Consider the following 12272-nt stretch of genomic DNA (forward strand, 5'->3'; position numbering starts at 1 on the left):
GTTATGTTTAATTAAGCTAATGCGCTTGATTTGTTTGTTAATGGCCGTTACGCTTAATTAAGCTGGTTTAATTTGACGGTTCTGTCACAATTAGGCCTAAGTAAAAAGAAAAAAATGTTGAATTTGTGTTAGTGCTAGTTAGTTTTAATTTTGGTTTTCTAGCTACTTGTTTTACCTGTGTGCTAAGCTCTTTGTTTAAGTTCTTAAGGTATTTTCTCTCGGACAGGTTTCTTCCTTACTTGCCTTCGTACGTGTGCGTGTGTGAGCGTGTGCTTGTGCTTTTCTTCGTTGTGCTTCCATGTGTGCGTTTCGGCTTCACTGTGGAGGTATTCCTAATGCCGGTAGTCATTCTGAGCTACGCGATATTGATACTTAAATGCCGTTTGAGGTGTGCTGGGTGCAATCAGAACTTTTTCTCTCCGGTTTTTTTATTTGAAATCGGATTTGAGGCTATCATTCACTCCTCTCTGGTTGTATGTTCGGTCCCATACTATTACATTGTTTTAAGTAGCGGATTATAGCAGTTCTATAGTAACACTATAGCGGTTTTCGCGAAGCTACACTACGATGACTAAATTCATTCTATAGCCCACTATTTAAAATATTTAAAACATTGATCTATTATTATAAAAAATCACCTCGTGCAACGCGTGCTAAGCCACTCTTCCACGCAAAATCTGCAGGAGCAGGAAAAGGGAGAACGACGTGACCGACGACGACGCCGCACCTATCTCCGCGCTGGAGATGCCGCATCTACTGACAGGAGACCACACAACAAGCACAGGGATCAGGGTTGTGTATTGCCCTGGACCGTCAATTGGCGGGCAACCGCAACCTGGCTTCAGAAACAGTAGTGAAACCCATCGGAACTTAACATCGATCACGCGAAGGACAGGCCTGACCCGCGGAGCTTCTCCTCCATGACGGCGTCCAGGCGCCGGGCCATCTCCGGCGTCATGTGGTTCGCCCAGTCCCCGGTCTGCCCTCTCCTGAAGTAGGAGATGTTCGGGTAGCGGAGGGGGCCGGATCCCGCCGCCCTGTTGACCTCCAGGCCTTCAGCGTCTCGAAGCTGCAGAGCCGCACGATGTCCTCGGCGACCCCGGCCTCCTCCTCGGCCGGTGAGAGCGGCTGCCGACGAACCGCGCGAGCTTCCTCACGTTGCCGACGGGGTCGAGCAGGATCTCCTCGTATCTCAGGAACAGCACCGTCTCCGGGCTCTCCTTGCTGGCGTTCCAGTACCCCAGGACATGTTCCCAGATAGGGCCGCTGAAAGACACGCCCTCGCAGGCGTGCTCGAACACGTCGGAGAAGGCAAGGTCGGGTTGGACTCCTCGGGTGAAGTGCCACAGAGAAACCAGCATGTCTTTGGGGTTCCTGTCCAACAGATCCTTGTGATTAGCATAGCACCTGCCGGTAATTACTGCACCTGATGATCAGCGTATACCTGCATACGTAGACGATTTTGCAGTCGGGGTTGTTGCTGATGGAGGTGGGCAGGATCGCGTGGTGCATGTGCGTGGCCATGAGCCTCGGCGACGGCAGCATGGCCATCTTGCGGCTCCCGGCCAAACCGTCGGCGAACAGCATCTCCATGAAGGGGACGCAGTCGTGCGGGTTGAGGCGGAGGAGCGGGTGCCCCGCGCCGGCGGGAGGGTACGCGCCCCGCGCCATGGTGGCGAAGGCCAGGGCCTTGAGCCACGTGGTGCCGCACTTGTGCGGGCTCGCGAGGACGACATCGCCGCGGCGCGGTGCGAAACTCCCCTGCCGGATGGCGACGAGCCCCGGCACGCACGCCCGGGCCACCCACGTGCCCTGGTAACAGCGCAGGCGCCGCCTGACGCCGCTCGGGAGCGCGGCGGCGGTAGCGGCGCTGGCGTCATCGTCGTCGTCGGGCTCGTTGGACAGAGGCACGGCCGCCCTCGCGCCGCAGACGTCCGTGAACGGCACCGGGCCAACAACGCCGGGTGCGCTCGCGGTCGCCATGGAGTTGGTGCGTGAATGGGTTCGGTTAAGGCCAGCATAGTGCTATACTGCTATATATTATCAGTTGCTAGTGTATAGCCTGGACACCATCACTGCTGATGCTCTGTTCAGAACCTACTCCCTCGCAAAAATTGTTTATTTAACCTTCAAATTTTGTCTCACAAAGACTATTTGTTTAGATTGCAATAAGATTTATCTAATCAAAGCAATATCAAGTACCAAAAAATAATTGCATTAAAAAGGACATAGAGCCAATTAAATACTTAAGTAGATATTATTTTTCTGGTTCCAATGCATTTGCATTTATCGAGGATCTAGAGAACCTAATAAACAGCACAGTCTTCAATCACAACTCCTATAGTTAATTAAGGGCAACATGGTCATTTTCCATTACTAAGTGGTATGTCTGAAATTTTCTAAACGAACAGTCTTTATGAGACGGAGGGAGTATCCATTAGCCTTGTGCTTGTTAATCAGGTGGGGGTGCGTTGACCCTAAAAAAAGAATGCCTTGCGCTTAAATTTAGTTATGTTCTGTCAGTGTCAAACTTCTTAGTTCCTCCTTAAATTTTTTAGAAGAAAATCTTGCTATTTAAGAGTATTAAATAAAATATGTTTATAAAATTTTTTGTACGGATTTTATTTAATACTCCTAAATAGCAAGATTCTCTTTAATGAGACATGGTGTAAAATTTTTGGGGAGAGAACTAAACACCTCGAATAAAGTAGCTATGTTCATATGGTCCCTGACTACTTGAGACTAAAAACACTTCTAATCTCAGGTTTAAGACCCACTAAACAAGAAACAAAGAATGACAGGGGCATGTGGACGACAAATCAAGAAACAAAGAACTGATTTCGGCTGATTCAAACTGAAAGCAGAAAATAAGCTGGAATAAACTGAAACCAAAAGCAGACAAACTGAAATAAGTGAAGCGTCCGGTGTATGTGAATGGCAAAGAGCAAATCACAAACGCCGATTCCTGAACCGAGCACGGGCCATGTAACACGTACAGTAAACGAAAGAACATAGCCTGTTTTTCTCTAAAAAAGAAAGGACACAGCCTGCACGAACACGAACCTAGACAGATTGACAGTTACACTTTTGTTAGCTCATCCCCGTGTCAAAAAACATCTTGCAGTGCTCTAGTACTGCTAGTGCTAACTGACCAACAATCTAAAATCGGAGCAGCTGACCAGCAAGGACGCCTGGCTCTTCGTCCGCTGCATCTTCTAGCGTCACTTGTTCCAGCTCCACAGAGGAAGCCCTGGCACCAACTCATCCACTGGACTGTTCACTAGCGCACAACACCCAAGCCGGCCCATGACCATAACTTCAACAAGTTCAGCAACCATTTCTGAAACCGCATCGAGCATATATAACCTGAAGGCGGATCTGTTCAGCCATTCCTGCACCATTTTGGGGTTTGGACATCTCGAGTGATAAACCAGCGAAAGCATATATTCACGAATGCACAAAGAGTGACGCATCGTGCAAGATAGTAAGGGCAACATACGTGAGTACTGGTGTTACAGAAGAAGCCCCATCTGCCTTTTCGGCTTTATCCCTTTCGAGGAATTCAAGAACAAGTTTCACAGCTTCCCTTGGCTTTTCGACATGAGGAATATGGCCACACTGCCGTACCTGCCTCAGAATTGCATCTGGGAGTTCCTGATGCAATCTCTGCAAACACAAGAACAGCATGAGCTTATCTGGTAGGACACACACTGATGCTGATCTATACTATTGACACAGTATTAGCTTTTTTTTTTTCTCGAACATGCAGGAGAGCTGCGTATCAATATGTTAAGAAGACACGGTATTAGCTTTAATCATGGTTGTAATTTAAATTGGTATTGTTTATAACATTTAAACGTACATATGCTAGTTTGCTGCTTATTATCCCGTCATCCTCTCCCCACATGATCAGGCATTTATGCTTCACCTGTAAAGAAAATAGGAATTTCTTTAGTAACTACCAGTTATGCTCAACCCATTCCATTTCTTTTCATGTATGGATTTGTTTCAGAATGGTCATAGCATCCGCCTTATCGTTTGTTGTTCCAGTTTGAATACTAGTGTGTCATGAGCTATGATGCAAGCAGCATGCCTGGATATAGTCCATATTCTTGGCAGAGGTATGACGAGAGTTCAATAAGACGAAATATTCAAGTTATTGCATTTTTGTGACCCAATGGGTTCAGCTAATACTGCAGGAGGCAGTTAAAAGCCTCCATACAGAAATGACCAAAATATCAGGGACAGAAGGAAGCAATCTTGAGCGTTAACTAGCATCAAAGAACCTCTGGAGGTCATCCTTCCTGTTGCTATTTACCGGTTCTAACTATCTACATGCAGGGTAATTTTCTTTTCGCATTTGGGTATTATCGTATATAGCAGCAGTAATTCTCATCTCAAGAGCATTTTGTTGTGTTGCAGCATGCACAAAGACAACTGTCAAGAATATTGACTGATAGGTGCCACAATATCATCAATGCAAATAGGGCAATGATTGAACTAGAAAATCAGAAACTCTTTTTAACATCCTTGAACAGTGATAAAATGATAAGCAGGGTGTTTAAACAAAAGAACCTGTTTTATTTGTCTAATGACATTATATCCCCCTCTAATCATAAAATCTACTGTAGCATCCTCCCACCAAGGAAGTAGGCAATGCAGACGCCCGATCTGAAAAATTTCAGGGGGGAATGTCAAACGCATGACTTTAGATGCACAATTTACAGAGGAACAGGAAAATGAAATAACTTGAATAGCCTGCTTGCAAAGTCTATTAGATTATCCATGGCGACACTTTTGCACAGTTGAAAATAGGATTTCAGCCATGAAAAGGAATTTTTTTAGAAAACACAAAAAATGAAAATTAAAGTGGCAGATAAATATTTTGTTTCAATACAGAATTATATATTGTTGCATAAATGACAAAAGTTTGGATTAGTTATGTTTGCTTCCATGAACAGACACACAAATACTGTTTAAGTACTTATGCAGAGGCACTGATATTGCCACTTCTTGCAGCATCAGCGAAGGCAACTGTATAGGAAGGTATAGGTATGATTTCAAAAGGAGAAAACAACTAGGACACAGTTTCCTTTTCGTTCTGGGTTCCTTTCAAAGTATAAAGTGATCCATAGAGGCTTACTTGCACCCAATCAAAGAATTCATTTGGAGTTTTATTGAATGCCAAGCGTGTTGCTAAAAAACGCAGTGGAAGACTCTTCAGTATAAACACCTGGTGCAGCAAAGAAAAAGATCAGCTCGCTCTAGTAACCCTGCCAATAGAGACACACACAACTAGATTTGTTTGAGCCAAATAGAGATAAGAAGTCAACATGAAAGATTCCTGATGTTAAGCAACTATAATTAACAAAAAAACAATAGTATTACTTAGCACCAAATGGAAAATATGACTCAAAATTAAACATGACTCAAAGTTAAACATGTCACATGTGGTGGAAAATTAAATAAGCTTAACATGGAATTTGGAACGACTCACCCCAGCATATGAAACAAATTTAGGCATCCTAGTCATATCTTTTGGGCCCTCAGAGTATACACTTGCACCAATGAAGATCAGTTTTGAAACCTGTGAAAACAAGCTTAAACTAGCTTATTGAAAAATAAAACTCCCAAACTAGTAGGATATGTCTTGTATGAAGGCTTGTCCCAGATAAATAGTCAAATTAACATCAAAGGAAGCATTGCAAATATATCAGTGTATTCTGCGCTACTACACTGCAGTAAAGAAATATAGTGAACAAAATTTTGCAAATATAGTGAACAAAATTGGTCTGAGAATGTACCGCTTCGGGATAGTTGATTGAGAAATCAATGGCAACAGCAGCACCAAGGCTGGGCCCGACTAAAACCATAGGCCTTTTGATGTAGGATTTCCAGAACTACACAAAAAAGTTGGTAAGATGTAAGGCTCATATCACTGTAACCATTAGATAGTGCCTTCAGCTCCACTCGAAAATTTTCATAGTACCTAAGAACTGACCGGTCTTGAGTGGCTGGAGAAAATACAAATATGGAGAAATAGAGGTACTGGTTTTATCATAGTACCTGTCTGTTTTTATGCCATGCGTGGCAAGGCAGGTTGTTCAGTTAATGTCATGCTAAGATAACTTTTTCAAATTGAGGTACCGGTTCACCATATTAGAATCACAAACAAGTCCAACAGCGTGGGAAAGAACACATCACATGACAATTAGCAACAGGTACAGGCGTACAGCATCACTGTTGTTACCATATTCATACCTGGTAAAGATGTTCCCGCTTGGACGCAACATCACATGGCGGCCGTGTTGCTACGAATGAGACAATCAGGAAATATCACAAGGGGCCTACGAAGTACGAATCTACAACTTTACCGAAGTACAGTGACCGAGCAAGATCACATGGCATACACGATAGGGCGTACCTAAATCAGAGAAGCCCCAACCAAGGATGTCCACAGCCCACGCCTCCAGTCCAGCCTCCTCAAGCAACGGGTAGGTGTATCTCCACTCTAGACAAGAACTGTAGCTAATACTTTTAAATGGTCCAGACTGATGGTTACGTGGCAGAATCACAACCTTTGTTTCGAGGAACAAGGCTCCACAGACAGTGACCACTGACCAGCAATAAAATCTGACAGTGCTAGTTGAACCATGAAATTTGTGATTTGCATTGCAAGTTTTGCAACCCACCTGTCGAAGCCATGGAGCAGGACTATCGGGTCAGCGTCCTGCTGCTGCTTGAGCGGCCTCACGCAGCTGCTCAGTATCGGACTCCCCGAGAAAGAGGTCTGAAGATAGGATAAGTTCAGGCTTTCAGAGAAGCATCCTAACTGAAGAATGAGCGTACTGCAGCTGTGCGGCATAGTACAGGCTACAGAGTACAAGAATTCTAGAGAGTAGAGAATTCAAGGAAGTAACAGAATCTGGAGGAATTGGCTCGCCTGTACGGGCACCCGCTCGATTCGCTTGGCGAGGCGGATGGCGGCGCCGTCGCGGATGCGCTCCACTGCTCGGGGAAGGAATGACGGGAACCCTCTGGCAGTGGCGCCGGCCCCGTCCGGGGCGGAGGCGGCGGCGGAAGCTGCGACCCTGACGCGGGCCCTGGACGACGCGGCCAACGGCGCCGGCAGCGCCGGCAGGGAGGAGGTGAGGAGCAGCGGCATTTGGTCGAGTTGAGCTTGAGCCGCTCGCTTGCCCGCGCGCTGGACAGTTGGAGTTGGAGAAGCCGTGGGCTCTGAGCCGAATGGATGCTATAGGGCGGGAGGACGGTGGAGCAGGCCGCGTGGCACCTGGTGCTGCCACGGTATCAAACGGATTCATGCCACCTTGCTAAAGCCAGATGAAAAAGGGGCCAGAACGAGGAGAAAAGAAAGAAACCGGACCGCATCTTTACAAGTTTGAATAGACGAAAAAATAGGCTCGAGAGTAAAGAGAAGAAAGGCAAATAATAATAAAGAAAGGATCAAAATAAAATATTTTAAAACTAAAAATGGTAACTATACTTTACATCTATTAAGTATTTCCGAACAATCTTGTGGTGGAAATCCCCCTACCACTTGTAGCACTTAAGGAATAAGGATACGATTGAGCAGTAGAATGAAAAATTATGGTAAGTTTCTACATCTACTGCAGATTAACTTTTTTTATTGTCATTGATATACGTGCCCGTGTACAGCATAAATTTGCCCGCTAGCTACCGGTGTGTTTTCTTCTCCTTTTTGGATATTATTACTAGGATGGTTAATTTTCCCATCCAAACAATGATGATTTAGTGAAATTTAAATTCCAAGCACTAGAGCATGTTTTATTGTTGGGTCTTTATGAAATATCTTCTCATAAACTTCATCATGCATTGAGACGTGCATCTCTGCATAAATCATTACATCATTCATTGGACTTCGCTTATTTGTTTCCTTCCATTCAATGATAATGTCCAATGTGTAGGACTGTAGGGTGTGATTCTATATTTCTCACTTCTTATGTTCTCCCAATTAAACGTTTGTTTGGATAGCTGATTGTGGCTGGCCGTTTCAATGTAGCAGCTGGTTTCTATAACAGTAAATCATATTGTAGTAACAGTAACATGCACTTAGTTTCTGTAACAACTTTAATAATACAGAGTAATAAAGGACCAAAATGAGACTATTGTGTTTTGAAAAGATAAAATCAGGGACAGACTGGTACAACTACCTCTATTAATGAAAGCAAACTCTGACGACTCCATTAACAGTAACACATACTAATAATTCATATAAAAATTATTTAGATTATCATCAGATGAATATTTTTTAGAATATTTTTTCAGTTGTAGTACAATATTTTGATAGTAAGCAATGGAAAATGGAATTAATTATCACTATCACTCATGGTCTCCTTGCCGAATGCCGGTGACTGGTCTGTCTGGTCTAGAGATGGCAACGGGTAAAATCCGCGCGGATATCAACTTCTTAAATCCGTACCCGCGTGCTAAAATCCGCGCCTGCGCCCGCAACCCGCAACGGGTAGGAAACGATACTTGTACCCGCTATCCGCGGATACCCTCATACCCGCGGGCACGTCCGCATACCCGCAAGTTTTAGAAAATCAAGCACACAAGCACATTTTAATAGCATGTAAATATTAATATGCACCTCTATATCTCAGCATTAATAAATTATAACCTATTAAGCAACACGTCAACACCATTTATTCGAGGAAACAAATAAATCTTAGCAAATAAATGAACTAGTCTCATACATAATACATCACAAGAGTCATTATTTGCGGGTTTGCGAGTTTGCGGATTCGGATATCAATTTTTCAAACCCGTTTGAAGATACCCGTTCGGTTTAGAGTTGTACCCGCGCCCGTGGGCACAAACTCATACCCGTATCCGCACCCGTCGGGTTTGGTATCCACGAGTACGCGGATATTTTATACCCGTTGTCATCTCTAGTCTGGTCAGTTGGTCAGAGAATTGACGACGACGAACGCAGCAAGGCAGCAAGCAGCAGCAACAATAGCCAATCGACTCGCTACTTTGTTTGATCTATTATCATTTTATCACGACCCTCTCTGTGGTGTGCTCTGTCAAGCTTCATTGGCGGCGCTTACATGGCGTACGTATATATGCGGCCGGGGCCCCCTCATGTCTGGCCCTAGGTGGTCGCCCCTCCCGCAGGACTTTTTTCATTTTTATATTTAAAAAAACAAAATTTGAAAAATAAATGCCGAATAGGGAAATGGGCGACAGGGTGCCTGTCGCCCATCCAGTTAGCGACAGGACCTAAATGTAAAAAATTTACATTTAGGTCCTGGCGCCTAGGGCACATTAAACAGTGAATTTGTAAAATCGATATAAAATCGGAAACAAATCGGAAAAATACAAAGTCAACTGTTATGGATTCTATTAAACAAGATCTATAACTTTTGTTACATAATTTTTTTTATTTGACCAATGTATCTTGCTCTATTTTAAATACTAGTTTAATGCACTTTTATTTAAATCTCAAGATCCATCCTTTGGATGCATATCATCTTTGGCCAGAGTGTTGCATATGGTGAGAATAGGCTTGTACAAAATTGGTAGGCCCAGAAAACAAATCTAAAATAAGTTTTTAAATTAGATCTTGCAATATATTTAGTTTAAATGGGTTATTTATTCATGCTGCTATTCTGAGTTTTAGAAGCCATAACTTTTACAGTACCATTATTTTATTTCTTAAGAGCTATAAAAAAAGTTTGGTAAATTTTATATAAGCACAACTAGACCAAATGAATTATTTCAGATTTTTCTAGGTACAAGAACTATTTTTCTTGATTTAGTGCATTTACCTTAGTCATAATTCATTTGGTCCAGTTGTGCTTATCTAATATTTACCAAACTTTTTCTATAGCTCTTAGGAAATAAAATAAGGCTACTGTAAAAGTTATGGCTCCTAAAACTCAGTATAGCAGCATGGATAAATAACTCATTTGAACTAGATATATTGCAAGATCTAATTTAAAAACATATGCTAGAAGTGTTTTTTGGGCCTACCAATTTTACACAAGCCTATACTCACCACATGCAACACTCTGGCCAAAGATGACATGCATCCAAAGGATGGATCTTGAGATTTAAAAAAAAGTATATTAAACTGGTATTTAAAATAGAGCAAGATACATTGATCAAATGAAAAACTTTATGTAACAAAAGTTGTAGATCTTATTTCATAGAATCCAGAACAGTTGAGTTTGTATTTTTTCGATTTTCTTCTGATTTTATATCGATTTTACAAGTTCACTGTTTAATGCGCCCTGCGCGCCAGGACCTAAATGTAAATTTTTTTTTTACATTTAGGTTCTGTCGCCAACTGGATAGGGGACAGCCCCCCTGTCGCCCATTAGGGGGGCGATAGGCATTCATTTTTGAAAATTTCCTTATTCGGCATATATTTTTGAAATTTGTTTTTTTAATATAAAAATGAAAAAAGCCCCCCTCCCGCCTAGGCCCAGAGCCGAGCCTGCACCTACTGGCAATGCATGAGGCAACGGCGGTGCTCCTCGAGACGGCGCCGCCCTCTGCCGCTCGTGCCTCGCCTCCGTGGCTCCGCCCACGACTGCTGTCGCGGGCCCTGGAGTCCGTGCCCCATCCCCGCCGCCATCCTATAGGGCCACATGTGTGCTCTACTACCACCACCGTCGAGCCGGGCCGGCAACGCCGTGACTCCTCTCTAGCTGCGCCCCTCTCCATCCTATGGTTCGTTTTCGTCCGCCATGCCACGTCCAATTCCGTTCCAGCGTCGACTCCGTTCGTGCCCATGCCCCAATCCCGTGGGAGAATTCCAATGGTGACGACGCTATTTGCCCACGGCTCGCCTTCTCTTCGCCGGCCCGCGCTCATTTCCGCCCGAGCCCGAACTCCTCTCCTCCATCGCGCGTCCCACACGGCCACACCCTACTCCTCACCGGGTTTTTTTTTGAGATAGCCCTACTCCTCACCGGTTGTGGCGGTGCTGTTCGCCAGTGGCGCTTGATGAAATTTGGGCTTGGCCCATGAACAATTTTAGAAATTTCAATAAATCTCAAAGGTCCATTTGTGTGCATGAGGATGTAAGCTAGTGGTGCAATTTTTTAGTCTCACCTTGCTAGTCGAAGTGGAGTATGACTAACTTAAATATGGAGGTTATTTTCACCTCTCCAAACTATGTGTGTGGGGGAGAGAAGGGGAGTTCCACGCGCGCACTCGCTCGCCTCGCCGTGGCGTGGCGAAATACGCGGGCACACGACATACACGTGAATGGTCCGCCGAAATCCGGCCCCTCTCCTTGCAGGGGTGCTGTTTTCTTTTGGTTGATTTTGTTTTTGGTTACTTGGCCTTTAAGTCTACGAGATATGGAATTCTAATCGGTTTCTTTGGTTACTTGGCCTTCAAGTCTACGAGATATGGAATTCTAATCGGTTTCTTGAATTTTCGGAACGGATCACGATATGAGGTCGTGGGCTCTTCTATATATCTGACCCGTCGGCATGTACAAAATACATCTAATCGAGTTAGGGTTTTTGCCTCTCCTCGCTGTTGCGCCGCCTTCGTAGTTTGCTCCATCCCGAGCGCCGGCGTGCACCGGCGAACGGGAGAGCATGTCTTCGGAACTGTTCACTCTTGTGATCCTGCACCGGGAGAGGGCGAATTAGATTTTTGGGAAGCGCCAAGCGCAACTGTTCGTCTTCTTCGACACGACTCGTCTTCCGTCCAAGTCAGGAGTTGTGGCGTACCGTCGTCTGCAACGCCGGTTCCTGTGCCCCGTTCGAAGGACCGACTTCGTCCCGTCTGCGCCGTTCATCATCCCGGCGGCTCCCACTCAGTACGTATTTTAAGATCAGATCCAGTTCACAATCATATTTTCTGAGATCATGTTTATAATGTTCCTACTGTCTAGTATGTTGAGTCTTGCTTGTTAGGTTTAATTCTCATCATGTTAAATTTAGTTCGGAATTTAAACTTATATTTGTCCATTTTTTCAACAGGGTTTGTGGGTTCTAGCAACCGCGCCCCTCTCCGATCCATCTCCTGTTGGCCACGCCTCTCCCGGTGGTAGTAGGACCAGTGCATAGGAGAAAATAGGGGAGACATAAATAATGGAATAAGAGGATGACAGATTAGACCCATATGCCAGATATCTCACGACTCACAATTCACACCAAACGGTTTTTAGTTTTCTCATAGCTCACATCTTACAGTAGTTTTTTTTACATCTCGCAGTAGTTTTTTAATAGCTCACAGTCCATGAAAGCTTTTTTTACTGCCAC

At 44.3% G+C, this 12272-nt stretch overlaps 1 protein-coding gene and 1 pseudogene across 3 annotated transcripts; both read right to left on the reverse strand.

The window, feature by feature from the left end:
• Positions 1-602: 602 nt before the first annotated feature.
• Positions 603-2134, reverse strand: LOC120658576 (annotated as a pseudogene).
• Positions 2135-2878: 744 nt separating this feature from the next.
• LOC120658572 (uncharacterized hydrolase YugF-like) lies at positions 2879-7357 on the reverse strand. 3 transcript variants are annotated; one of them, XM_039936837.1, is made up of 11 exons: positions 6944-7343; positions 6693-6790; positions 6425-6522; positions 6262-6311; positions 5805-5900; positions 5498-5587; positions 5144-5233; positions 4576-4671; positions 3863-3928; positions 3500-3666; positions 2879-3392 (listed from the first exon to the last, which is right to left on the reverse strand). In XM_039936837.1, exons 1-11 carry the CDS (start codon positions 7163-7165, stop codon positions 3383-3385), a joined length of 1083 nt encoding a protein of 360 aa, XP_039792771.1. In that variant the 5' UTR covers positions 7166-7343; the 3' UTR covers positions 2879-3382. The 3 variants fall into 3 exon arrangements, with proteins under 3 accessions (XP_039792771.1, XP_039792773.1, XP_039792772.1); XM_039936839.1 differs by lacking the exon at positions 4576-4671 and having other exon boundaries at positions 6944-7357; XM_039936838.1 differs by lacking the exon at positions 3863-3928 and having other exon boundaries at positions 6944-7357.
• Between the last annotated feature and the right edge of the window lie 4915 nt (positions 7358-12272).

This window comes from Panicum virgatum, chromosome 2N (genome assembly GCF_016808335.1).
Source record: "Panicum virgatum strain AP13 chromosome 2N, P.virgatum_v5, whole genome shotgun sequence".
Taxonomy (NCBI): domain Eukaryota; kingdom Viridiplantae; phylum Streptophyta; class Magnoliopsida; order Poales; family Poaceae; genus Panicum; species Panicum virgatum.